Raw genomic sequence first — 25636 nt, forward strand, 5'->3', positions numbered from 1 at the left:
AGATTGGAGGCATGGTTAATGTGCCATTTTTTATAAGTTTTTTTTTTTTTTTTTTTCTGTGCCATGGTCTAGTTGATTGCTTGGGGCTGGGTGATAGGTTGGACTGGATGATCTTGGAGGTCTCTTCCAACCTGGTTGATTCTATGATTATATGATTCTATTCTAGAAGTAATGAATTGATGGGTAATTAACTATCTGCCACATCTGTTTAAAGAGGGGTCAAAGGAGTTTGGTAGTGGTGTGGAGAATTTTGTTTTTTATAGGTGACTGAGACAGGTGTTGGTGAAATACTTCATGTTGGTCTAGTGGTCATGGAAGTGTTGGGTGGAAGGTTGGAATTGATGATCTTGAGGTCTTTACCAAACTTAATGATTCTATGTCCAGGGAAAGCTGAAATGGAATATGTTTTGTTGTTTCATAATGCAGCTTTATGTATGTGTGTATTGAAGGCAGGAATAGAGTATTCCAGTGCTGCCTCAAACAGAGCACAAGTAGTTTCTTCTGAGGCCTCTGGTATGGGCTGCTGGTATTGCAGACATGCTACTGGAGTAGATGGAAAGAAAGAACAATCCAAAATGACAATTACTGCTAGATTCAGTGCAACCAGAACTGAAAATCAATGAGTTGCTTGTTCAGTCAACTAAACAAATGCTTTGTTGATGTATTTTTAGTCTTCTAATTCGTTTAGACATACAGTTGTAGGAAACTTAGAGTCCTCAAACAGCTGTTTCTCTAATCATTCAAGAGAGTAAACTCCTAAATCTCCAAATCAGGTTCTTGCTTAACTCTTTCTCAATCATTCTTTCCAGTTTAATATTGTTTTGAAAATCAGGAACAGCCCAGTGTGTATAGTCTGCTTTGTAATGTTTCCCAGTCTGTAAAACAATTACACCTTTGAAGAAAAAGGAAATTATGCCCAATACCCGTGAGTACCTCTATTATTTATTTTTCTTTTGGTAAGACCCTGATTTAATTAATGACGCTGCCAGTCTAACGCCATGAGCTGATCGGATTGACTTCTGAGTCATGTGTCTTGAATTTTGTGCTACTAAGATTTGGCCAAAAGTTTGAGCCTCCGAAAGTAACTTGTACCAATTATTTGTATCATAGCTCAGTCTCTTTTGTTTAAGATCATGTGGAAGTTAAATCACAGAGGGAGAAAGAGGACAATATAAGAGCATGGTAAGCAGCCAGCTATAGAGCATAGCAAAGCCAATTCAGAATAATATTACTTTCTCTTTTAATGTTACTTTTCTCTGTCTTTTAAATTTTATCCCTACTTGACTTTGGATAGAGCTTTCTTATGTGTTACATTATTCCTACAGAGTGAGAGGAAATAGCCTCCAGTTGCACCAGGGGAGGTTTAGATTGTGCATTAGAAGAAACTTCTTGACTGAAGGGCGTCTCAAACACTGGAAGAGGTGCCCCAGGGAGGTGGTTGAATTCCCATCCCTGAAGCTGTTTAAAAGAGGCAGAGATGTGGTGCTGAGGGACATGGTTTAGCACCAGACCTGATAATGTTTGGGCTTGATGATCTTAAAGGTCTTTTCCAACTGTAATGATTCTGTGATACAGCATATTGTTACCTTCAGATTACAGTTGCAGGACGTTATCCATGGGTATTTTTCCAGAGTGTGCTCTCAGGTCTTGAGAGACCTGTTCTGTTTCTCACTGATTTAAAAACCAAAATTACTTGGTGTTTATAGTTCTTCAGCATAATAGTGACGTGATGGAATGATTTCCTTCTTGCCAAAACAGGAAAAAGAGGAATCATAACGCTCCTGCTTGTTCTGGGACTCAAGCTTCATAGCTGAGGCTTGCTTGCACCTTGCAGTTGTAGAGTTTGCCATCATGTCTGCATTGCACCAACCTCCACCAAACACTCCATTCCAGGACTTTTGTGCCAGTTGTTCTGTGTCTGAGTGTAATATCTTCTACTAAAAGACTGCCCCAAATTATTTCTCAGCATTAGGAAAGAAACTCTCTAGAATGGCAGAGGCACATTTTCATGCACAAAAGTGCTACTCATTTGTTCCTTAGCTTGCTTGAGCATTCTTTGCTCTTTGACAGAGGAGCAGACATTCCCTTTGGATAGGGTAATCAGCAGCAGAAACAATGCAAGCCACGTTTTTCACAAGGCAGAAAAATAACGTTCTTTGTTCTGGTAGGGCACAATGATTGAATAGACATTATGGCCTTTATCCAGATGAACTGTGTCCTTGAGACTCTAACAGGGGCTTCATGAGAAGAGGTAACTAATACGGTTCCTTGTTTATTGATTAAAAAACCAGTGACATTTTTTTCTTTTAACAATGAGTTAGTTCTAGATACGTCCTGAATGTGAAATGGTACAGACAAAAGTTCAGCCTGTCACAAGATGATTAAGTTTTCAGTTTCTTCCTGTTGAAGATTCACATAGAGATGAAGTCTGCATCAAATGGTATGAGAGAAAAAAAAACAGTGATTCTTAAAGCTCATTAACTTTCATAAATAAGAAATTAGAAGAATGGTAATGAATTTTTTTTTAATTTTAAGACTGGATCAGCCTAAAATGGTGTAAAAAAAAAAAAAAAGAATAATGGTTAGTTTTTAAATTTTTTTTTCCTAATGAAAGACTGGAAAGGCCCAGAACCAGCAGATAGACATTTGGAAAGAAGCTCAGTAGAAGCAGAATGCATAAATGATAATTTGGAGCCTGAGATGTGAAACAAGAATTTTTAGTATAACTATTTGAGTGCAAGTTTGCCTTGGAAGAGAGTATTAAATTGGCAATCTGATCAAATGCAGATGCTAAATGAACCAAAAAGCTGTGTTGAAGGGGAATGCATGAGGAGCAAAGAAGAAATCCCTACAGGAAACATAGAAGTAAGATTAACTAGAGAATAAAACCATCCTACTGAAGAAGGTGTTCCCTAAGTGGAAAGCCCTCATTCACTGATCTTTTGGCTTATAAAGTCACAGTCTAGAATATGAGTATTTACCAGTTCAAATGAATGGATCCAGGAAGGCTCGTCAGTAGAGAGAAGAAAAATCTGGTCTGGGGAACAAAAGATTGTGCTCTTGTACATGATTTTTTCATTATTTACTATCAATTCACAAGTTAAGGTAGCTGCTTTGTAACAAGACTTGTGGAAAGGGAAACCCTGGACTTAGGCTGGAGGGAAAAAAAAGTAATTGGCTTTCTGATTCTGATGAGGCTGTAATCAAGGAGCCATATGACTGACAGCTTTGCCTTCAAAGGAGTCTAACTGAACTGTAAAAATGAGATGGGGCACGTGTTAAGTGAGAAAAGCCAGGACAGTATTTGATGACAACCACCAGCTAGAAAGAGAACTACAGTGAACTTGGACAGGACTGCCTGAAGGTTTTTCAGTTTCATTGAGAAGAATACTGAAAGAGAAGAGAAATAAACTATGTACTTTTTAAGGGATCTGTTATAGTCAAAATATGTCCTTACACGTAACTCTTTCTGATTCTTCCCAATTCTAGGGAGCTGTGGGCAGAATGAATTGACTAAACTGTAACTATAGGAAGCCTATTACAGTACAAATAACTTGTGACTCATCAAAAGGGCAGAGGGACAGGCCTGGAGGAAGTTGAAGTCAAATGTCACCACCTAAAAATATATCTGAAATGATGAAGTTTATTCCTCTGATGAATATATGGAGTAAATTTCACAAAAGGCTATGCTCTTTATGAACTGTGTGATGCCAACCTTGTGTGGGCTGGGGATAAAACATAGGAATGGGTTCTGAAAAGATGCTGTAAATAATTTATTGACCACATCCTGGGAACTGGCATCTGATGATGTTTTCAGGCCCACAGCCGTTTCAGCAAATGCCAATAGCTCAGGACTGAGTGGAGTGGTACTCCAGTTACAGTGAGATGAATCCTGTTACACGTCGTTTCAGGCAGCTTTCAGATGCCAAGAATAAGTATGCACAAATAGTGTGAGTGTCTGGCAAGAGGCTGGGCCATGGGGAAGATTCAGAAGATGCTTCCACATCTTGGTAATTTCATTAAAGTGAGAGGTAAGCTGCTGGTGGTATTGATAAAATAATAACAGTCAGACAAAGTGCCCCTTAACTAATGTGTTTCAAAACTATTTCAGAGAATAGCATCCCAGGAAAGGCTGAGGATAGCTGCCTGCCTGCTAGGGAGACCATACATGATTGAGATTTTCAGTATAATAAAGGAGCCTGTGAAGATACAACTGAATGGCCTCCTTGCATCACTGTGAGAACCTCATGTATGTAGGTAACCACTGATGGCCACAGGCCAAAGAAAAACTGTCCAGGGTTTTTTTTTGGGTGGGACTTAGTATCCACCAGGGACTTGTGTTCTGCCTGACAGTTTCGTGCAAGACAGAGGCAGCAGTTTCATAGCAGTTCTACCACCCTCAAAGGTCAGCAGTGTATGAGAAACAGCCCTACCTGTTGCCATGAAGTTGCAACTCAGAGAGCTCACAATACCCACTGCCTAAGTAATAAACCTGTAGAAAGGTGAGGTGACTGCCATTTTACCATGCAGCATACCGTTCCCTTCTCTGGTGCTGGCTCACCACTTTTTCTAGTTTGGTGCAATTCAGCTGGTCACAGAAAAACAATTGCTTTGGGTCCAGCACTCTCACCTCAAAGGTATTTCTTCAAGCCACTTTGCCTGAGCATTTATTGCCAAGAGTTTGGTTGCACCAAAAAGATGTAGTTTTGTTGTTTGTTTGTTTGGGGGTTTTCCCTAATTTTTATTTTTTTTGTATTTTGTTTGTTTCTTTGGTTTGTTTGTGGGTTGAGTTGTGTTTGTTTTGTTTTATTTTGTTTTGTATTCTTTTAAGCTACTGAACAGTGACAACATTATTTCTAGGAACAGACCAGTAGGAGAAATCCTGACAACTTTGGAGCTAAATTTTCATCCTAAATTGATTTCTATTACACAAAAAATTTTCATGGAAGCTTTCCTAACACATGGAAGTTAGTATACAGCAGTTTTTTTACTATCTGTACATTTGTCTGAATTACCCATTGTGGTTAATCTGCTGTGTCCTGGTATAAAGAGTGATGTGAAACATGAATGCTGTCATTTACTCATCAGGGGTGCAGCTGTAGCAAGAGTTCTCTGCAGCCATACAGCAAGACGTTCAGCCTCAAATACTTCTAAACCTTTCCTCTTTTGAGTTGTTCTTCATGGATTGTTGTTCTTCATCTAATGATAAAAACATTAGTAGTAGCTGAATACTTGATTCACAGGACACTATGATGTGAAGAATTTTTACTAACTGACAGTTTTTGGAGGTATAATTACTTTGTTGTGTAGTAGTCAACAGGTGCCTGATATTTGGCAGTAGAGGAAAAAAAGAATGTTAATTGCCAGATGAGGTATAGCATGAAAACCATACCCTGAAGCCTTTATCAGATTGTTCTCTTACTCTGTAGTTACTTTTACTAGTATTTTCTAAAATATTACTAGTATTTTTCAATACTTCTTTCATTTCTGAGTATCAGGTCTAAGCTAAATGACACATTAATTGTATGTAAAACAAAACGAAAACAAACAACAAACACTTGAGTAGCACCTGGAGAGCATATGCTGGAGAGATTCTCTTACCCAGGGACCTCATCTCTTGATTTCCATGGGACAAAAAAGAAATGTACTTATTTACAGCTACCATAGAATCAGAATGGTTTGCTTTGGTAAGTACCTTAAAGACCCTTGATACCAGGGAGAAAAGACCAACACCCACCTGATTCCAGCCTCCTTTCAGGGAGTTGTAGAGATTGAAAGGTCTCCCCTCAGTCTCCTTTTCTCCAGAATAAACAACCCTTGTTCCCTCAGCTGCTCCTCACCACCCATGTTCTTTAGACCCTTCAAAAGTTTCGTTGCCCTTCTCTGGATCTGTTCTAGCACCTCAATGTCCTTCTTTTAGTGAGAACCCCAAAATTGAACTCAGTAGTCAAGGTGTGGCCTCACTAGTGCCAAGTACAGGGGGCAATGTAGATAGAATATTCTGTGCATGTGATTATAGCAGCCAGAGAACTTCTCTGTGCATCCATCTGTAGACATTTTAATTTATGAAGTCTAATTGTGCCTGATCTCATTGTTCCTTTTCCTGGTTTGTAAGCTGACAGCATAATCCAAGACAGAGGCTACACCAAGGAATGCATACTGGCAACCTTACAGGAGTTAGCTTTATATTTCAGGAGCCTCTTTGTTCACTCCTCAGCTAGGCAGGCATTGCTCATAGCCATGTAGCTGAGCAGACATCTTGTAAGATTGTATGTGACTGCTCATGACCACTTTGCTTGTTGTTTGTTCTTGGTTATACAATCGCTTGTACACTCCTGCTCCATTACAAAATGGGTTTCTCTGGTTTGTAATACTTAACCCAGTCCCTGAGAGCAAGCCTCTGTTAGGTTGTTTCCTTTTCTTCCAAAACACCCTGGGAATAATGCTATTTCTGAGTCCTACAGGTAATCTCAGGGGATCCATGTGGTTCAGTGGGTTTTTTGAAGGCTCCAGAGACAAACAGACTACCACAAAGAATTGCTTCTCCCCTTACTGAAAGCACCCCTGTCACCTGAGTCTGAATGGGAGCCTCCATCTTCACCCCCCCACAATCAACACAGGATCTATCTGAAGCTTTGGAGTATGCAGAACCATTATCTAGAAGTTAAATATACTGTGGGCTCTTACTTGTGCTGAACACACTTGCCTTTTTCCTCGCAGCTCTTCTTTCCTTGTCTCTGTCTCAACAGAGACCTGACAGCTGTGGCCTCAAGCAGGGTGTGTTTGGTAGCTGCAGGGTTTAGATGCCACGTTCTGGGATATCATGCTCACAGTGGTATTTGGGTCTGTGCTAGGCTCTGGCATTGCACTGCCCGCAGCTGTGAGGCTCTCTGAGGTGGTGTCGGGTCAAGCTGCCTCCTCCATGGCAGAGTCCCTTGCTGATCACTTGCCACTTTGTCTACCAACTATTTCCTGATATGGTAGAAGAAATCCACATGCAGGACTCTTATGGCCACGGTGGGTAGGGTCTGCGAACTACAGGTTGGTCTGCTTTAGATCTGGTGCTGAGCCTGTAAAATCATCTCAGAGACTAAATGACATCACATCAAAAACTTGCACTCCCAGTGCAAGCTTATGTTCATCAGGCTCTGGGCAAATTCTTCAGGAGATTCTCAATGCTCAAATATTTATTAATTCAGACATGCTTGCTTCTGGAGATCCTGTGAATCTGTTCTACAAGTTGTAGGGGAATGAACATTCACAGCAGTTATTTTATTACACCTGCTCTTGGTTGCCCACCAGTTAATTCACTGAACAATTCCCCTGGCCCAAGCTGCATGGCCATATCCAGGAAAATGCTGAATTTCCATGAAGTGAATTGCAACATGCTTAGGAAGTCCTTCCCTCCTCCAGATTGTTTGAGTCTGGCAGCAGCCTAGAGCAACTTGCAGCACCTCAGTGCTAGACACTAACAGCATCTCTGTTAATTCCAGTATCTTGAGTTCATCTCAGGTGCTTTTGCTGTGGAAAGGTGACTATAACAGTGTTTGTTTCTACTTCTGTTTATTGTCTGTTTTGTTTGATCCTGCCTTTGATACGTGATACACAGACGTGTGCTTGTGTAGGTGTGTCAAACTGGTGCAACAGGCTTCCTTGATGAAACGGATTTGATCTGACAGGGTGAATTAGGTAAATACAACAATTTTTTTCCACAGAGCCACTGAGGCACTGTTAAATTACATAACATGTCCCCTGAGGTTTGCTGTCTAGAGTGGATCATGGTCACAAGAAGAATGAACTATCTGTAAAGGTCTGTAATGTGGAGACAAAATTTGACTGGAAAAAAAAGAATTTCTATTATTCATCTTCCCAACCCAACACTCATGAGATAAAAAGAGTAAAAGCAGCAATATTTGATAGATGGACTCCAAATAAGAACCTATAGATGGATATTTTAAATCCTGGTCTCCCACTGGTATTGGGGGAGGTGGTTAAATTCTTAGCAATGCTGAAAATCAGTGACATCAATTTCAGATAGTGCTTTGCTCTGAGGGATCTTTTAGAGCGGCTATTCTCGTTTGCACACCAGAAATCACTTGGCTGTGGGTGAAGCAGAAGTGTCCCTGGGATGGACACAGCAAATAACAATCAGAAGGATACATTTTTTGACTCTGATAGTGAGGCAATGCCATGCCTGCCACTAAGATCTTCCCTTAAATGTTCTCACTTAGAGAACTGAGTAGACCTTATTCATGGTAAGAAATGACTTGCTTTATCTTGTTTTATGCTATGTTTTGTCTCCACCTCAGCTAAATGACTGCTCAACATGCTGCTTTAGCTACTCCTTTATGTCTGCTAGTGCAGTCATCTAACATTGATGAATGTCCTCAGTCAGTACTGTGCTATGTGGCTTCCCCAGAATGTTTCGCTCTTGTTCGGACTGTCTGGATATGAGAGACAGGAGATTTAACTGGCTTTCTGGATGCTTCTGTGGATTCCAGTGTGGTCTAGCTGATGAAGTAAATATTCACTGGAGAGCAGCTGTTGAAAGGTGCCTATTAAAATGTTAAATGTAAAAGTGCTTCAAAGGATAAGATCAGTTAGAGTTAACAGTATGGTTTTAACCTGGATTTTGGGGTCTGAAGATGGGATTGCAATAGGAGAAATTGAAACCTTAGCAGAAAGGACATGAGACCCAAACTGCCCCCAAAAACCCCATAGGTATTTGCTGTAATTGCTGCTGTGGAGCAAATTGGGACAACTGAAAAGAGATTACCTACAATAGCACCAGATTTTTATAAAGCTTTCATGTTTTAAAGCCCCACTCTTTAATTAGTTTTACCAATATATTAAGTCACAACATCCTGCCAGCCAAATAGCCTCTTCATGTTGTTGGAGAAAACAAGGAGTGACATGCTTGAGGACAGAACCAGAATGGCCATCATACCTCAGGAGGAGATTTCAGGCATCCCTGGCTTTTTGAGATCCTTGGAATACTCCTCTCCCTCTCTTAGGCTGTGCCTCCCCCTGCTCTGTCTGACAGGCAATTTAGTAGCACCTAGTGCCCCTTTAGTCAGAATTCTGCACAATGCAGGAGCCGCCTGCTGAAATGCCATTAGCAGAATCGCGTTGGTTGGAAAAGAGCTTTAAGATGATTCAGTCCAACCATTATCTACCTCTGCCAAGTCTGGTGATAAACCATGTCCTTCAGCACCACATCTCTGTGTCTTTTAAACACCTCCAGGGACAGAGATACAAACACCTCCCTGGGGAGCCTGTTCCAGTTTTGTGAAGCCTTTGCATGAAGTGGTTTCTTCTGATATCCACTGCAAACCTCTGCTGGTGCAACTTGAGACCATTTCCTCTTCTCCTGTCAGTTGTTACCAGGGAGAAGAGACCAACCCATACCTGGCTCCAACCTCCTTTCAGGGAGCTGTAAAGAGCGAGAAGGTTCCTCTCACCCTCCTTTTCCCCAAACTAAACAACCCCAGTTTTCTCAGCTGCTCCTCAGCAGACCTGTTCTCCAGACCTTTCCCCACATTCATTGCCCTTTTTGGGACCTACTCCAGCACCTCAATGTCTTTCTTGTAGATATTTCTCTGGAGGCAACACCATTTCTGACATGTACATGTGCTGGGGCCACCAGGGGTGGTCTGGAAGCTGTTTCATGTGACCTGAGAGTTTCTCACTGCTCTGTGCTGTTTGTACTAGAGATAGCCACTACACGTTTCCTAAGCTATTTCAGTGAACTCTTGCATTTAATAATTAACCTCTGTTGGCAATAATTGGGATTGTGATGACTATAAAATGCAATTTTAACCAGATTAGAATATGCCTAAGGCCAGAGTTGAACTTTAAGAGGCTGACAGAAGAAGTCCAAGTGCTGATAAGTTGGTGCAATGTCTAGTAAAGGAAGAATAAAAGACTAATAAATGATTTAAACAATGTGCTAATTACTAGAATATAGATACTGAACACCCTGGGAAACTGATGGAGGGCTCTGTTTGCTTCAAAGTTTAGAAACTGCAGCACATACTGTCCTTGAACTAGGTAACCACAGATTTTTGCTAGGTTAAGGGAGAAGACTCTCTCCCTTTGAATCACTAGCTGGTCTTTCCAACTTTGGCAAAGAGAGCCTACCAAAGCTAGCTGAGATAGCAGGAATTTAAAAATAAAGGAATAAGTTGTGTATTTGTTGTTTAATTAAACAGTTCCTTGAGTCAGCAGGTAAAATTTGACTGCATTTGATATACTGGGCCAAGTAATTTTAAGATCACTGGGACTGATTCTGTGGTAAGCCTTAGAAATGAGACTGCTGAGGTATTTTAGTTGAATTTATCAGATGAGTATTAGACTAAAGTAAATTACTGTGCTTCATACCCAGAGGTGAGCACAACAGTTTGCTTTGTGGGAAAGTGTTTGAGCAACTTTTTAAATGTTAAAAGGCTTTAGGTGTGAAGGGATTCTTGTGTGTGTTGTGCTTGAACCACTTGGTGAAAAATGGTATGTTTGAAAAGTTTAGATGTGGTACAGCCTGGTGTAGTTCAGATTTTATTGAAAACTTTCTGGTTTGGTCTAAGGGGAGGTGATTAGTTCCACAGGCTTTAAAATAACTTTCTTTCATCCTTAAACCTAGATCATATTGTACCATATTTTGGGGCTGAGGGTTTGTTTTCAGTCTGAACTATATTTGTTTTTTTAAGGCTTAAAAAAATATAAGAGAGAGAAAGTAATTTTGTTATTAAGAGATTTCTCTTACTGTTTTTAAACCAGTCCTGCACTTCTAGAATGGTAAAATTAATGACTTTATTAACCACTCTTTACTCGAGTGCAGTGAAAGAATCATTTCTTCCAGAAAAAAAAAAATCATTGTGATGTGGGCATGTCAGACAGTTTTGTCTTCAATTTTACCTTAGAGACAAAAAGAGAACTTCTAGGATGTGTCTTTGACTGTCTTTTGAGTAAAGACAAAGGGAGGAAATGGAGCAGTGGGGGGAAGATTGGGGGAGATTTGTATAAATGAGAGATTAAAAGCATGTGAGGAAGACAGAAATTGTTTCTGGCTTTTAATAGGAAAGGCGGAGCTTATTCATTTTGTCTCCTTCTGAGTCTGCCCTGGAAGAGGTCAGGGCTGTGTTGGGACAGCCACCCTCATGGTCTAGCAAACACTCTGCTGGTGGTTGCTCGCAAAGAAGTGACACATTCCTTTTGAGCTGTTTAGGTTGTGTGCTCCAAACTTGAACACTGAAAAAAATTTTGTGTGAGTAGGGAGCAAGGGCTGCAGAATTAGCAAAAAAGAGATTCATGTGGAACGTACCACAGCTCCCAGGCAGGAGCCTCTAATCCTAGATGGGATGGCATTATACTGTGCTTCACATTGGCTGCCCTTTTGTATTATGAGGGACTATTTGGAGAAGCAAATGCTGTTTGGCATGAGTCTGGCCCTGCATAATTCACATTACTGTTATTGTATTTTATAGCATGCAGGATAGAGGCTCGGTTCTGAACAGTCTGTGGAAATGTGGCTGCCATTTGTCAGTCTGCATTGAATGAGTTGCATTTGCTGGAGCAGTGAAGACTGAGTGAGTAAAATGTGCCTACACACAGGCAGAAACGTCAAGAAACAGTTATGTTTAATGGAGAGTTGTCAAATTTATAATCAACTTTCACATTTCTTGGTTTTTTGATGGTGCAAGCCTGAACTCTTAGCAATTCATACAAATATGAGGGGTGGTGGTGGAAATTCTCCGAGATGGGACTTGTACAGCTGTAGGTTACCATCTGACACTGCTCCTGTATCCAGCTGCTATAGCAGAAGCACAACACCGCAGAAATTAAGGAAAAAAAAAAAAAAGCAGGGGAAGAAAAAGGACAGAACCAGCAAGCTTCACAGTAGTTATCTCAACAAAGCCTGGCACTGTCAACCATTTAAACACATGCTGGAATCTCAGCACCGTTGAAATTCAGCAGATCACTTATGATTGTGCTCTAGAGCATTGCTGTCTGTGCCAAAGGAGTGGGAAAAAGGAGAGGCTTTTTCAATACAAAAATTTCAATACAAAAGAATTATCAGCTTGTTGCACCTGGTGCTTCCCCAGTTGACATTCCTCAGCAAAACAGGTGTAAAAGAGCACTGTATCACATAGTAACCTCTCACACCACTCAGGTGTGCATATAAATGACTGCAACATGTGCAACTCAAGGTGCAGGTTTAGAACATGTTGCCTCAGTCTCTGACAGCAAGTATTTTCCTGGAAGTGCAGAAGGGCCAAACTCAGACCTGAGAGAGATCACAGAATGGTGTGGGTTGGAAGGGACCTCTGGAGATCATCTAGTCCAAGCTCCACCCAAGCAGGTTCACCTGGAACAGATTGCACAGGAATGATGGCTTCAACTTACTTGAAATCAGAATTACAAACACATACTCTAGATCTGCACATGACTTTAAGCCAGTTTGTATTTCCAGTTGAACTGTATCAGAGAGAGCAGAGGGATTTCCCTTTTTTTCTCCTTTTTGCATGAAATTTTCTGAGGACTAAGTTTGTTTCTACTGGTAAAACACATGACAGTGTTAAAGTAATCATGATTGACAGGCATGGTATAAACCTGCCTGCAGCCTCTGAGAAATAAAACTTAGCTGGCATGCAGCAAGGTACTTCTCAAGCTGGAGGAGAGGCTTTCTAAATAGACTGTATTTATTATGGGTAGCTGGCTATCTGCATTCTGGCTCAGTTCCCTGTAGTAAGGAACTGACCACATTACTATTTGCAAACACAGGGTTCACTCAAGTGGTACTAAAAAGAGAAGAGGTGGGGCAAGCAGAGCTTTAAAAAGAAAAGAGGAGTCAGTCCAAGTTTGTACGTGAAAAGCAACTGCGTTTTGCAGAAGGAGGGTACCTGGAGATCTCGCTCCCTGTACTCCATTGAGGGTTGTGGGGAACAGCTTTCCAAGACTTAAGATTTTTAAACAGCAGCTTTGCCTTTTGTGAGGAAATCTGCAGTGATCCTTGCGAGCTTTGCTTTTAAGCTGTGTTAGATTTGTGGCAAGAGTGTCAGGCATTTCATACTTGGCTTCCAAAACAGGGTGGGGGGAAGGGGGAAGGAAGAAGGGAAAAAAAGAAGAAAAAAAGAAAAATAACAAAAAGGGAAAGAAACAAAAGAGAGACTGAAGAAAACCTGACATGTGCAGGGAAGAAATCTCCCAGGAATTTCTTCAAGGTTATAGTCAGACAGAGTAAGGGCTAAAGTGACAAGAAAAGCAAGGCAAAGATAAAACTTGGTATTGTGATAAGATGTCCGAATATCAAGTGGGAGACTGCAGAAACCTTTTGGGATTACACATGCTCATCTTGTCCTGGATATGACCGAACACAAGCTATTTTTTCTCTAGTGACAGTTCAAACCCCCTCAAGATTATGTTTCTCTTCCTCGTTGCTTTTTTGCCAGTGTTTTTTGAAATCGGTTTTGTCAGCCTCTCAGCTCTGCAGCACTGGAACTGTCCTAATGGATACAGATTAAAGACTGAAATCTCTGCTTGTATAGGTAAGTTGCTGACCATAGGCTGAGAAAGCTGCATTTGTATTCTCTTAATTGAGCTTTGTAATTTCAGAGTTGGCTTGTTGGGTTTTTTGTTTGTTTGGTTGGTTTTTTTCCCAGATTTCTTGTTCATTGTACTGGCAGAACTTATAAATCAACTTTGCAATGTCTTTTGCTTCTCACAAAATCAACAGAGCAAATGCTATTTAGTATGTGTTTCAGAAATCACTCGTCTGTTAGTTTACTAGAAAGCAGAAGAAGCTTTTATGTGATGACTAGGAGATATGAACTATTCCAAAATTCCTTGCCATAGCTTTAGTATCTCTGTATTTTCAGTACATGTGCACACATTCAAATATACATTCAATACATGCGTATTTGTGCCTCCATATATGTTAAAATTGTGTATGGGTGTAGCCTTTTATTTCTGTATGAATAGAGAAAGAATATTTCAATGATTATATATTAGGATATACTAGAAAACTAAAAAATACTCTTTCTACTTTTATGTAGATATGTGTGCCTATGTTTAATATTGCATCTCATTCAACTCATGAGTTGCAGGTGTGCTGGAATCTGTAGTACTGAAGCCTGGGTGTAATGTATGACAATGATATTGATATAATCACCTCCTGCGTTTTGGACCATGTGAAATGCAGGTTACTAAGTGTAAGACAAAGAATGGCAGAATCTTTCTCCCTACCCTTCTCCCTTGAAGTCTATTTTTTTTAAAGAAAGCCAGAGCCAATGAAGTCATGGTCTTTGCAGTGAGGGGATGAGGAAATGCTCTGCGAGGATTCAAGCAAGCAGGTATACTTGGAGTTAATGCTTTTGCTGGATTGCCTGAGCTTCAGATGCTCTGACTCAGTTCTTGACATGATTCCAGCGATTTAATAACAGGTGCCTCCTCTATGCATTCTGCCAAGAAATACCATCCTGTAAGCAGAAAACAAAACTGTGCATGTTAAATGCTCTTGTTTTGAGAGAGGAGGAGCTAGGCAGTTTTGTGTACAAATGACGAACCTGACCAAATATTTCTTGGAGAGCCAAACACACCTAGGGTGTTTCCACACCGATGATTGAATTCAAATGAGAAACACACTTGTGAAAGGAATATCCCTTCTGCCACCTCTCCCTGGGCTTGTCTGCCTATTGCAGAGCACTCTAGAACTGCACAGACTGGAGACCCTTCAGGCCAACCTAAACCAGAAGGTGTTCCTGCAGAAGAGCATCTACCCAGTCTACTATTGATAGCCATTCGTTCCATGCAACCAGACTAGACCTGGTTCTTTGTAACCTCAACCTAAAATATAGGCAATGTGTATGTCATATAGTCAGCAACCATTGCACTTAACTCAGCCTTTCCTATAGGTCCACACTATATGCTGATGTATATGTAGCTTCTACAAGCTAGGTGGGTGGATATTAGTTATCACTTCTATGTTGCTGGGTTATTCAAGTAAGAGCTCACATGTAACAGGAAAATCCTACTGACATGAAAGGAATTGCTATTATTTAGTGAGTTAAAGGGCACTCTAAATACTGACATTCAAAAGGCTCAGAAGATATCTTTTTTTATAGTTCAATTAACATATTTCACATATTGATGCACATCACCCTTCCAATAATGGAGGGAGAACCTGCCCTGCTTTATGTTTTGTCTGTTGAAAATCAGATGCATTCAGCTGCTGTATGACTGGAGAGACTCTAGGTAAAGCACCAAAACCGGAATGGCTGGCAGCTCAGCACACTCTGCAAGAAGCAGTAAGAGAAGAGGTCTTTTGTGTAGGAGCTAATGCTGCTACACCATACTCTGAGCAATCCCATACAACACACTATAAATGAAAAATGACTTGCATGAGGGTATCTGCTTAATGAGAGACCACTGGATTACAGCAGACCAAGCAAAAGTCAAGCTTTGATATGAAACTGAAGACTGAAGGATGCTTTGGTGGAGTCAGTTTCCCTTGTTCTTTCCTTTGTGTACTGGATACCGATCATGTTCTGGCCGGAAGACCGGATGTGAGATATTCTGGTTCATTAATTATGTGAGAGAGAGAGTGCAGTGGAAGCAAGTGGTAGGAAGCTGGAGGCAGGCTTTGAAGGTAATAGTGGGGATAAAAAGGGTGAGTGGGAGACATGAATCATAACACCAAATTGTGAACGATGACAGCAAACTGAACTTGTGGCTTGGCCACCATTCTTGGTCAGCTGTAATAAATACACCAATTGTAAAATGTTCTTTAGCGTCTGTGACTGTGGTGGCACCCTGCCAGCCATGAGGACTACCCTGAATTGAGAAGGTGTCTGCTCTCTGATGGTGAACTCTTGCAAATGGCACTTACTGGGAAGTGTGTAGGCTGATCTAGATTTGTTTTCCATTCTGCCACCACAGATGAAGGTCTAGGTCATGCTCTTCTTGCACTGCTAAATAGCTCACTTCTTAATTATTTCCTTCTATTTCTAGGGATATTTAGAGATCAAAGACCTTCTCATCCTGTAGAAGGATAATGAAATCTAACCCTAAATGTCTCACATAATTTTATAGAGTTATGTTAAGAGAGATTATTTGAATCTTGACTTGGTATGGCAAGGGAGAAGAAGCCTTTCAGAGGGGACAGGTGTTCCACAATGACGACTTTTGTAAGAGAAATATGAGAGAAGAGATCATGAGTTCAGTCAGAACAAGGTTAGTCTGGTGAATGAACGTATCAATTATCAGCAAATTATGGTAGAATTGGAAGCATTTCTGGAATTTTTGACATTGCCACATTGATTTAATCATGTCAGGAGTGCCTTCACAGCTTCTATTCAGACAAATAGAATTGAGAAGCATCCCCGCCTGTGGCAAGGCAGTTGGAGTAAATGAACTCTAAGGTCCCTTCCAACCTAAGCCATTCTGTGAAAGGGAACTCAGTTACCTTTAAAGAACTCGTCTTTTTTATACCCCACTGAACATGCAGAATCTTCTACCTTTAAAGGAAAATGGTCTGGACTATTCAGGAATCATTATTCCTACAAGGAAAAAGCATGTGCCTAGCTGGTCTTGGGAGAGCTTTAATTGCTAAGATATTTGACCATGCAAGCATACATGGTACACCAAAGGATCGGCCTTATGCCTGTTGGAATTGGCTGCCTGTGGCCTCCTGAGGTACCACTCTAACAACACTGGGTTTTATTCTCACATGGTGTATAGACACTTTCCCAACTCCTGACCAAAAAGTTTTCCACATGGCGTTTGTATATCTGAAAAGGTTCCTAGAACAGCCTCTTGCATTATCAGTTTTAGCAAAGTGGCTGTTAGTCTAGGGCTACCCTAGGTAAATACATTGTGTTCTGGATGCTGCAAGACTTGAGGTTCATTTTGGCTTCAGGGCTGACTTGAAACGTTCACTTTGTAAGTTTTAGAAGTGAAGGAAGATAGTTAAAAAAAAAAAAAAAAGAAAAGAAAAGATTGTATAAAAGTACTGCAGATCTACCCAATTGTAGATTCTTAAATTCTGTGTCTGCTAACTTCTGACATTAACTGACCAGATCTTGTCACTTCTTCAGGGCTAATATGCTGCTCATTCCTACAGAGATACAGCCTGCAATTGAAGGTGACAACTGCAGCTATCTAGGTCAGCTTTTTTGGTCAGATGTGTCTCAAGTGTTCCTCCTTTCTTTTTTTGCTGTTCACCACACTCCAGCCACAGAGCACTGATGATGCAGAATATTAAGTTATTCCTCTTTGTATTACATCTTTAAATTCACCTGACACTTGAAAATATTGTTACCAAAAAGTAATTGAGAATTCTTCAACATGGGTCTGAACCTACAGACCAATTCCTGAGAAGATTCACTTTAAATTCTCTGGAAACTGGATCCAGATGAATGTCGTCAAACATTATCTTTAGCTGTAAAAACTTAGATGAAAGTAGGAAAGGGGCAAATATGTTGCAAGAAACAACAGAAATGGTCACACACCACATGAAGCTTAATCCTAGAGAGGGCTAAGGAACAGACTCCAGGACCAATGATTAATACCAGACTTACTGTTTTGCTCAGTGGAAAACAGCAGGTATTCTGTTTGAAGCAAAGCTGCCTACATTTTAATGTCTGATTTGAAACCTGACTTTAGAGGAGGATAGATGACAATATTTACTGATGCCTTTCAAAGAGATGGTAGTCTCATGAACTTCATCTTTGAAAGGCAGGCTGTGATGGAAGTTGCATGATCTGGGAAGTAAAGGTCCATTTCATTGTTACTAATTTACACAGAGAATTTATTTCAAAGAAAACAAAATATGTATTTATTTCCATTCTAGTGCGCAAAGTCTTGAGATCTGAGTCCAGAAAGGTAGAAAATTAAAAATATTGTAGTATGTTGAGATCTCTGAGCTGTGCCTCCTCTATTCTATTGTGACCTGCTAATAGATGGAACATGTTTTTCCATTCTGTCTGTGGTCAGTTCTTCGAGCTCTATGCTTTTAGCAAAATAGATAAAAGGGATGGGCTGCGTTCTTTGTAGCCCAGATGAAATTTCATGTTCAGCCTTGTTGAAAAAATTATAGTGGTTGCTAGGTATTGTGAATTGAACTAATCCCCAGTCCAACACCACAGGAACCAAATTTGAGTGAGGTTATTTGAATGTGTGTATTGCACATGTATTTTTAATGTATATAGTGTGTGTATTTGGGAATATCAAAGGCAAGTTCTGGCTCACTGTGGTTTCTCTGTGTCCCTGCCAGGCATGCTAATTCTTCACCTTCTACAATCAGAGCATTTCTCAGGACTCTCAATAAAGTGGCATATTTGTATGCAAAGTCATTGAGAGCTGCCAACATCATGATGACATGATTCATCGTTTTTGCTGAATCTCAAGGCATTTTTTGCATAAAGAAGCCTTTGAGAATGAAGCAGAACCTCATTCTTCCTTTCAGGACTGGCTGTCAGGGCACTGCAGACAGCTTTTGTGTTCACTAAGCCGATTTCTTTCACAGGGTAAAGTTCCCACTGGGGGATGTGGTTGCCAGGACACATTAAACAGCTACAGCAGGATGCAGCTCAACGCTTCACTTTGGCACTGTCAGTGCAGGTGACGGCACTGCTATCTATACCTGATGGATGGATTTATGAGTCAGTTCCCCTAACTCTTAAGAAATATTTTTGGTTTATTTTGGTTTGGGTTTTTTTGTTTGGTTTGGTGTTTTTTGTTTAGTTTAGACGTGGGTTTTTTTGGTGGGTTTTTTTTTGGGTTTGTTTTTTTTTTTTACATTAAGCAAAGCGAGCAGGTTAAGCACAGGACCCACTTCCATTGTAAGCACCATAAAAGCTGAACGTTTCACAGTGTTGCAGCATGTTTTACAATAATGCGGTGTCTGTGGGTCCTTCCTGTTTACCTCTGGAAGGGGCATTCCCCAGTGACTGAGCTGCCTATTGCCAGTGTGCCCCTCATCTTTTGTTGGCCACTTATTCTTCTACTATGGCTATGCTTCTGCTATAACCTTTCTTACCCACTAGAAGCATTTTTCCACCATAGCCTTTCATCAGCTGGGGTGGCTGCATGCTTTTCAGTATGTCTGGGATTTCCTTTATTCTGTGAACTCTGACAGTGGTGAAAATGGGCAGATTGATAACCCTGAAATCCTCTTTTTATGTACAATTACTGGGGAGGCAGTGTAAATTCTTGTAGCCTGATCAATCAACATGCTTTTTCTTGGAGAGGCGGTTTCGTGCACTCATGTAAAGCTGCAAAATCCATCCTGTAAATAACAGATTATTGTCCAGTTACCATGGTACATAGCTCAGTAACCTGTGCTTGGTTACAGAGTGCCTTCCCAGTCTGATATCTGCTTGAGAATATCCAATGATGTTTTCCACACCTTCCCAGCTTTTCTTGGTAGCTAATTCATTCAGTGAATCACATTTCCTGTTAAAATATTCATTAAGAATCATAAATGCATTGGGTTGGAAGGGACCCTTGAAAGTCATCTTGTTCAACCCTGTTGCAGTGAGCAGGGAAATTTTTAACACAGAAATGTCTACATGTTTCATGTCTAGATTTGATATCCCTGGCTGCACTTCTCAGCCAGCAGACCTTATTGACTCTTTCCTGCGAAAGATTATAGTCTCCTTTAGAAAATCTGCTCCTTTTTCTTTGTGAAGGTATTTGTATACTGGGATCAATCCTTCTCCAAAGCTTCTTTCTGATAATCTAGGCAGACTGAGCTCATTAAGTGTCTCATGTAAAGGCAGTTTTCGTTACCATCAGATGAAGTTTTTTATCCTTATTGTACACACTTTCTAATTTCTCAGGATCCTTTAACAACCTATATCTGAGAAATACAAACAACATGCCAGTAAAGCCTGACCACAGCCACACACAGAAGTAAAATTATTTCCCCACTGTCATTCACTTCTCCTCTGTTTATATGGGTTGTGGTTTGAATTTTCTTGCCCGATAACATGCTAAGAAGTCAGTAGATGGATGCAAATGCTTTTGAGAGTAAGGATTCTTCCAGATGCAATCTGTACCTCAGGCCTGTCTTTTTAATTTTTACTTAATGTGCTCTTTGTTGTGATAAAGTATTAGTTCTTTCATCAGGGTTTCACATTCTTTAGTCAAATGACCTCTTCCTTTGGCAATCTTACCTCTGCACAGTTGCCTTTATCACCCATATTTGTGAGCTCTTCAGAGCAAATAACATCAACTTTATTCACCAAGCCATTATTATCATAAAAGTGTACTGACTAATGTAAGGTGAATTGCAGCCTTTACCAACAGTGCCTTCCACCAGCTTTTGTACTGGTGCCTAGACCGCATTAACTGTCCAGCTTAGCCAGTTACTCCATTTGAAAACCAGTGCATCAGGGAACAGCATTCATGCCCACATTCCTGTCTCTCCTAATGCTGATAGCAGCTGTGGCAATGAGCTAACATCACCCAAGCCATCCCATCAAAGAGCCCTTTGGTTTTAATGACATCCAGGCAATGTTAGCCAGGAGTAGCTAGTTTTAAACTGGCAGCTTAGAGCTTACAGTTTCTGTAGCCCATTAATAAACTTGTAAGCCAGTCAAACCTTTCTAGAGGGGATTTGGAGGAGTTATTCCTTTAATGCTGTGGAGAATGGCATGTACATCCCTGGTACATGTGGGAAAATATGCTCCTGAAAGCTGATTGTTTGACGATTGTAGGTCAGACTTAGAGTGCTTTGTGGAAGTAAGTTGCTGAAAATTCTTCTGCTTTACCTTCTTGGGGATAGGTTTAGCGGTGAACCTTGTAGAATAGGGTTATAAGTTGGACTTGGTGATCCTGAGGCCCTTTTCCAACCTGAATGAATGAATGTTTCTGTGATTCGTAAACTGTTCAACAGAAATCAGCTGCATGTGCTCTGATGACATTTCATACGTTGTCAGGTTAGGTCATCTGCTATGTGGAACATAATGTGCAAAAACTCTGAAAACAGTATGGAAACCTTCCCTGGTCTGTAAAGATACATTAGGAGGCTGTAAAGAACAGATGATCCTTTTGAACAGCTTTGATACCTAACACAGAAGAAATCCCTTCGCATGGTTTCTCTGAGCAGTTAGAGGAGACAGGTATCTCTGGGATATCAGAGGTCTGGTCACTCAGATCTCTCTAGGTTACTGAGAGAGGAAGTTTCATTTAGAGTGCTGGTGTGAGTCGTTTAAATTGCAACTCCTCATGGTGACCATGAGGTGCCGTTTCTGACTTTATTTGAACTGGAGATATCCTCACCTAACATAGCTCTCCTGAAGCACTGTGGCCATTTGCACTTGATACAAATGATCATTTAAGATAAGTTACAAGAAGAGAAGCTCTTCTTTCATTGCCCTAAATTCTTGATCAGGAATACAGGATAAAAAGTGAAATTGCTGTGACCTATACTGGGAATAACATAACAATGGACAATCAGAGACAAGAGTGACCAAAGTGTCTTCAGGGAAAAAAAAAAAAAACAACAACAACAATTTTGTGAATGAGACAACAGACAAAACAATAATTCTGAAACCAATCATGGAATTGTTTTGGTTGGAGAAGACCTCTACGATCATGGAATCCAACCATCAACCTAAGGCCATCATGAAGCCATACAGCAATTCTTCTCTCCTCTTCTACTGATGGGATAATAAATTATGTGACCAATTTATTATTAGATAACTATGTCAAGGGTATTTTTTCTCTTTGTTGCTTTTTCTAGCTCAATTGTCCTGATCTGTTTCAGATATTGATGAATGTCTTGAAGGTGGTTTGGGAACCTGTGGCCAGACCTGTATCAATGTTCCAGGCTCCTATATCTGCTCCTGTTTGCCTGGCTACACTTTGGATATTGATAAACGATCTTGCTACGTGAATGGTAAGGTCTTTTTTTTTTTTTTTTTTTTTTTTTTAATTACTGAAGAAGAGCTTTAGATATGTAGGTAACATTGTTTTTCAAAGTTAAGAATGCCTGACTGATCTCTACTGGAGAGCAACTGGTGTACTCTGGGTTACTGATGGAAGAACTCCCTATTTTACTGTGTAGATAAGTGACAAAACCAAAAGTGGGTGCTACAGAAAGGTAGCAGTGAAGAATGGAAAGTATGGTGGTGGGAAGAGGAATGAACATATGAAAAGATATGAAAACTAAGAAATAAAGCTAAATAATGACTTCCTGTTTAGCAGACATACTTTCTGTGTGCTTGGAACTGCAACCTCTTATCCCATCATTACTAATTCCGGGGAAAACACAGCAATATGCCAGATTCTGTTGCTTTTGCCTCTTTCAATTTCTTGGCATTGTTGTCTTTGCAGTATGTTTAGGTTCTGTGCTGTGAAATCACAAGGAGGAAGCCCTTACTTTTAGTTTGGTCCATTCACAGTTTCTTAATGAGGGTTATTGTGAGTTCTTTCTCTCGTTCTGTCCTGAGTGGACAAATTGATTTTTGAATGTCTAAGACAAATTAAATTTTAAAAGGTCTTTTTTCCCTTCTAAGAGGCAAATAGACACAGTTGAAGCCTTTGAATAACCTTCAATTTGTCCTCAACAGATGATACCTGCGGAGACAAATCTGATTGGATTTTATTGGTTTGTTTAATCCTATATTGCATCTGGACTATAAGGTGGAAGTGCTCAGAAGTTCTCCTCTCATCTCTCCACCTTGGTTTCCTGAATGTCTGGTTTTGGTTCCTGTCTGGGATATGCTACAGCTCCCATCTGATCCAGGAGCTCAGACTTTCTTTTTCAGAGATGGGATGTGACAGGGCATGTTTCTGACCCAAAAAATAGATGCACTTGAGTCTCCAAACATGTGGCCTTTTTAACCATGAACATATCCAAAAATGTTCTATGTAGTTTGCAAACTGGCACCAACAGAATTACTTTATCTTCTAGCATCATGACCATTGACAGCAACATGTGACTTACAAAGACACAAGCTGGATTTTTTGTCCTCCTGCCTTAATATCTCCAGCCTCTTAAGTAGAATTTTTAACTTTCTTTTAATCAAATGTTTTATAAACTCCTCATTTCTGAAGAGGTGTGAAAGCAAATAAATTATCTCACAATATTTGTGCACAGGTATCTTTCACAGAACAAGCCTACCTTAATACTGAGGAACTTGAACTTTTTTGTAGCATTATTACTAACCTTTATAACACCAACAGAAAGCTACTGAAGGTTCAGGAGATACAGTGATGGATAAGCAACCCTTATGCTAAGTGTAAACTCCCTTGGAGAGAATATTTTAATTGGGTGAAGTGTTTTAAAGAGAGGAAATTCTCAGGTGCAGGTGGTGTTTATTTGTTCATTAATGCCCTGATAAAATTAAGTCCCAAATCTGGCCGGTGCTTCTGCAATCAAAGCTAGACTTGTTCCATTTACAACCCTCATTCACAGGCACCTGATAAGAAATTCAGAGTGTGGAAAGGACCAAAACTTATACACCAAAAAGTGTATAAATGCTCTTGGTCAGCTAATTGTTGAAAATGCAGGCAGCAAAGCTGTCAGATTTGTGAGATAAATTGATCTTGCCTTCATCTTCACCTGTCATTTACCATTTCCATAAAACAAGTCTTCATAATTTAAATGTTCTAACACAGGGTTGCTCAGTGCAAATAGCAGCAGAAAAAAGGAGTCACTAAAACCCTAGAAGCAGCTGTTGGAACTGGGTGATAACTTGAAAAGTTGAGATACAAACCAGGCTGTTAATGTCGGAACAGTATGCTTCATGTGAGCAGAAGGAAATTACATCTTGGGTAGTTGTCAGAACTTTCTTCATCTGGAGAAACCAAAATCTCTCCCATTCCTCTGCTTTGAAAGGGGTTGAATTAACCTTGCAATCATGACAAAGGCAGAGCATTTGGCTGAAATTTGTAAAAGTGATATCTGTTGAAACTCTTAGGTTTCATGCTAGTAGGAAAGATACTTAGTTAAAAGGTTGTGAAAATGGTCAATAAACCCAGTTTAATTTTCAAAAGTGTAAATGCAAGAAAACCAGTGATAGTGCATCTTTGATAACATCCATCCCTGATAAATGGAGAGCTGCTTCTGCATTGCAAGGTCAGTTTAGCAGCTGATTAGAAGGCTTGAAAGCTGTGATTCTGTTGGATCTCTATCAATAACTGCACTCAATTAAAACACTACTTGTTTGCCACGGTCTGTTATTTCAGGCAACCATGTATATAAACCCTCACCATTGCCACCACAATGGGCTTTCTTCTTAAAATGTTGTTTCAGTGGTACATTAAAGACTGGGCTGTATACCCCCTCATTTTTATTTATTTATTTCCAATTAGACAAAATAAAAAGTTTATTTTTATAATGAAGGCTAAAATGTGACCGGTTACATAAAAACTTCTTTCCTCTTCTACACGCTTGATAGGTACCCATACTATTCAAAGTGCCCACATAAAAACTATTGTGATTTGGAGATGCAATTAAGGTTTACTGGCAATCATAACCCTACCCTGTGGTGATATCACAAAAATAACGAAGAGGACTTTATAAAACTGGGGTAGTCTCAGTTTTATTAAATACTAAGTAGAAGTCTGCAGTCCAAACTATTGTACTTCCATATCTATTACTTGGTTTTAAGTCTGTATTAGGCTATTTGGGCCATCTTAGCTGCTCATAACTTTCAGCCTCAATTGCTTTTCTAGATTTTGGAGGATAATTGGAACTTTAGTATATTTGATGTTCAATTACTGATACACTCTTCACTTAGTGTGAATGCAGTGTTTGTCTGGAAGGAGTTGTTGCTGTTGAGCTGTAGAAGTTGTACATAGAGGTATTTCAGTTTCCTTCAGCCTTCTGTATCATAAGGCACCTCAACAGTCTCTATAGCTTCTTCCTTTGCCCTGTCTTGTGACGGTAAAAGTGAGACTCCAGACTATCTCTCTGTGATAAGTTCTTACTATGGCACAATAGCTGAAAGCAGTCTTCAACTTGGAGATGCATCCCTGCGTAACAACAACTGCAGTCTCAATTTCATGACTCAAGTTTTGGACCTAATTTTCAGCATTAAATGTGAAAGGACCATTAAATATATGCCTTATTGATCCTCTGCAATATGCCTAGAAAGTTATCATTAAAATATATAGAGAGATAGTTAGATCCTGAATTTTCTCGTTGGCTAGTACAATGCTGATGAGAACTTCATGCAGCAAAAATGCAATGGTGATCTATTAAGTTGTCTCTTTTATTGTTGTTGTTTTCTTCACACCAGACCCTGCACCATTCCTACTCTTTAGCCATGGAAATGCCATCTTTAGAATTGACACTGAAGGGACCAATCATGACAGATTGGTGGCTGATACTGGTCAGTCAACACTTATGGATTTTCATTATGCAGAAGAAAAAGTGTATTGGGTAGACTCTGAAAGACGATTGCTTCAAAGAATTCACCTAAATGGCACAAAACGAGAGGTAAAGTAGTTTGTCCCCTGGAATTATCCAACTTAACGGGCATAAAGCCCTCTGCAGAAACCACCTGCTCTTTAGGTACACTTCACCCCTTTTTTTTTTTTTTTTTTTTCCAAATAGCTTCAGCTGTCACAATAGTTATGGTCCTGAGTCAAGGTTGTTTGACTGCTATTCACAGTTCATTCAGTATTTTCT

At 40.0% G+C, this 25636-nt stretch overlaps 1 protein-coding gene across 1 annotated transcript in view; it reads left to right on the forward strand.

Moving 5' to 3' along the window:
• The first annotated feature begins 13414 nt into the window (after window positions 1–13414).
• Window positions 13415–25636, forward strand: part of EGF (epidermal growth factor) — a 65238-nt gene continuing 53016 nt past the window's right edge. Inside the window, exons 1-3 of the mRNA XM_054383097.1 lie at window positions 13415–13541; window positions 21764–21895; window positions 25245–25444. Of these exons, the coding sequence (XP_054239072.1) occupies window positions 13415–13541; window positions 21764–21895; window positions 25245–25444 (459 nt within the window). The remainder of the gene's footprint in view (window positions 13542–21763; window positions 21896–25244; window positions 25445–25636) is intronic.

This window comes from Indicator indicator, chromosome 8 (genome assembly GCF_027791375.1).
Source record: "Indicator indicator isolate 239-I01 chromosome 8, UM_Iind_1.1, whole genome shotgun sequence".
NCBI lineage: Eukaryota > Metazoa > Chordata > Aves > Piciformes > Indicatoridae > Indicator > Indicator indicator.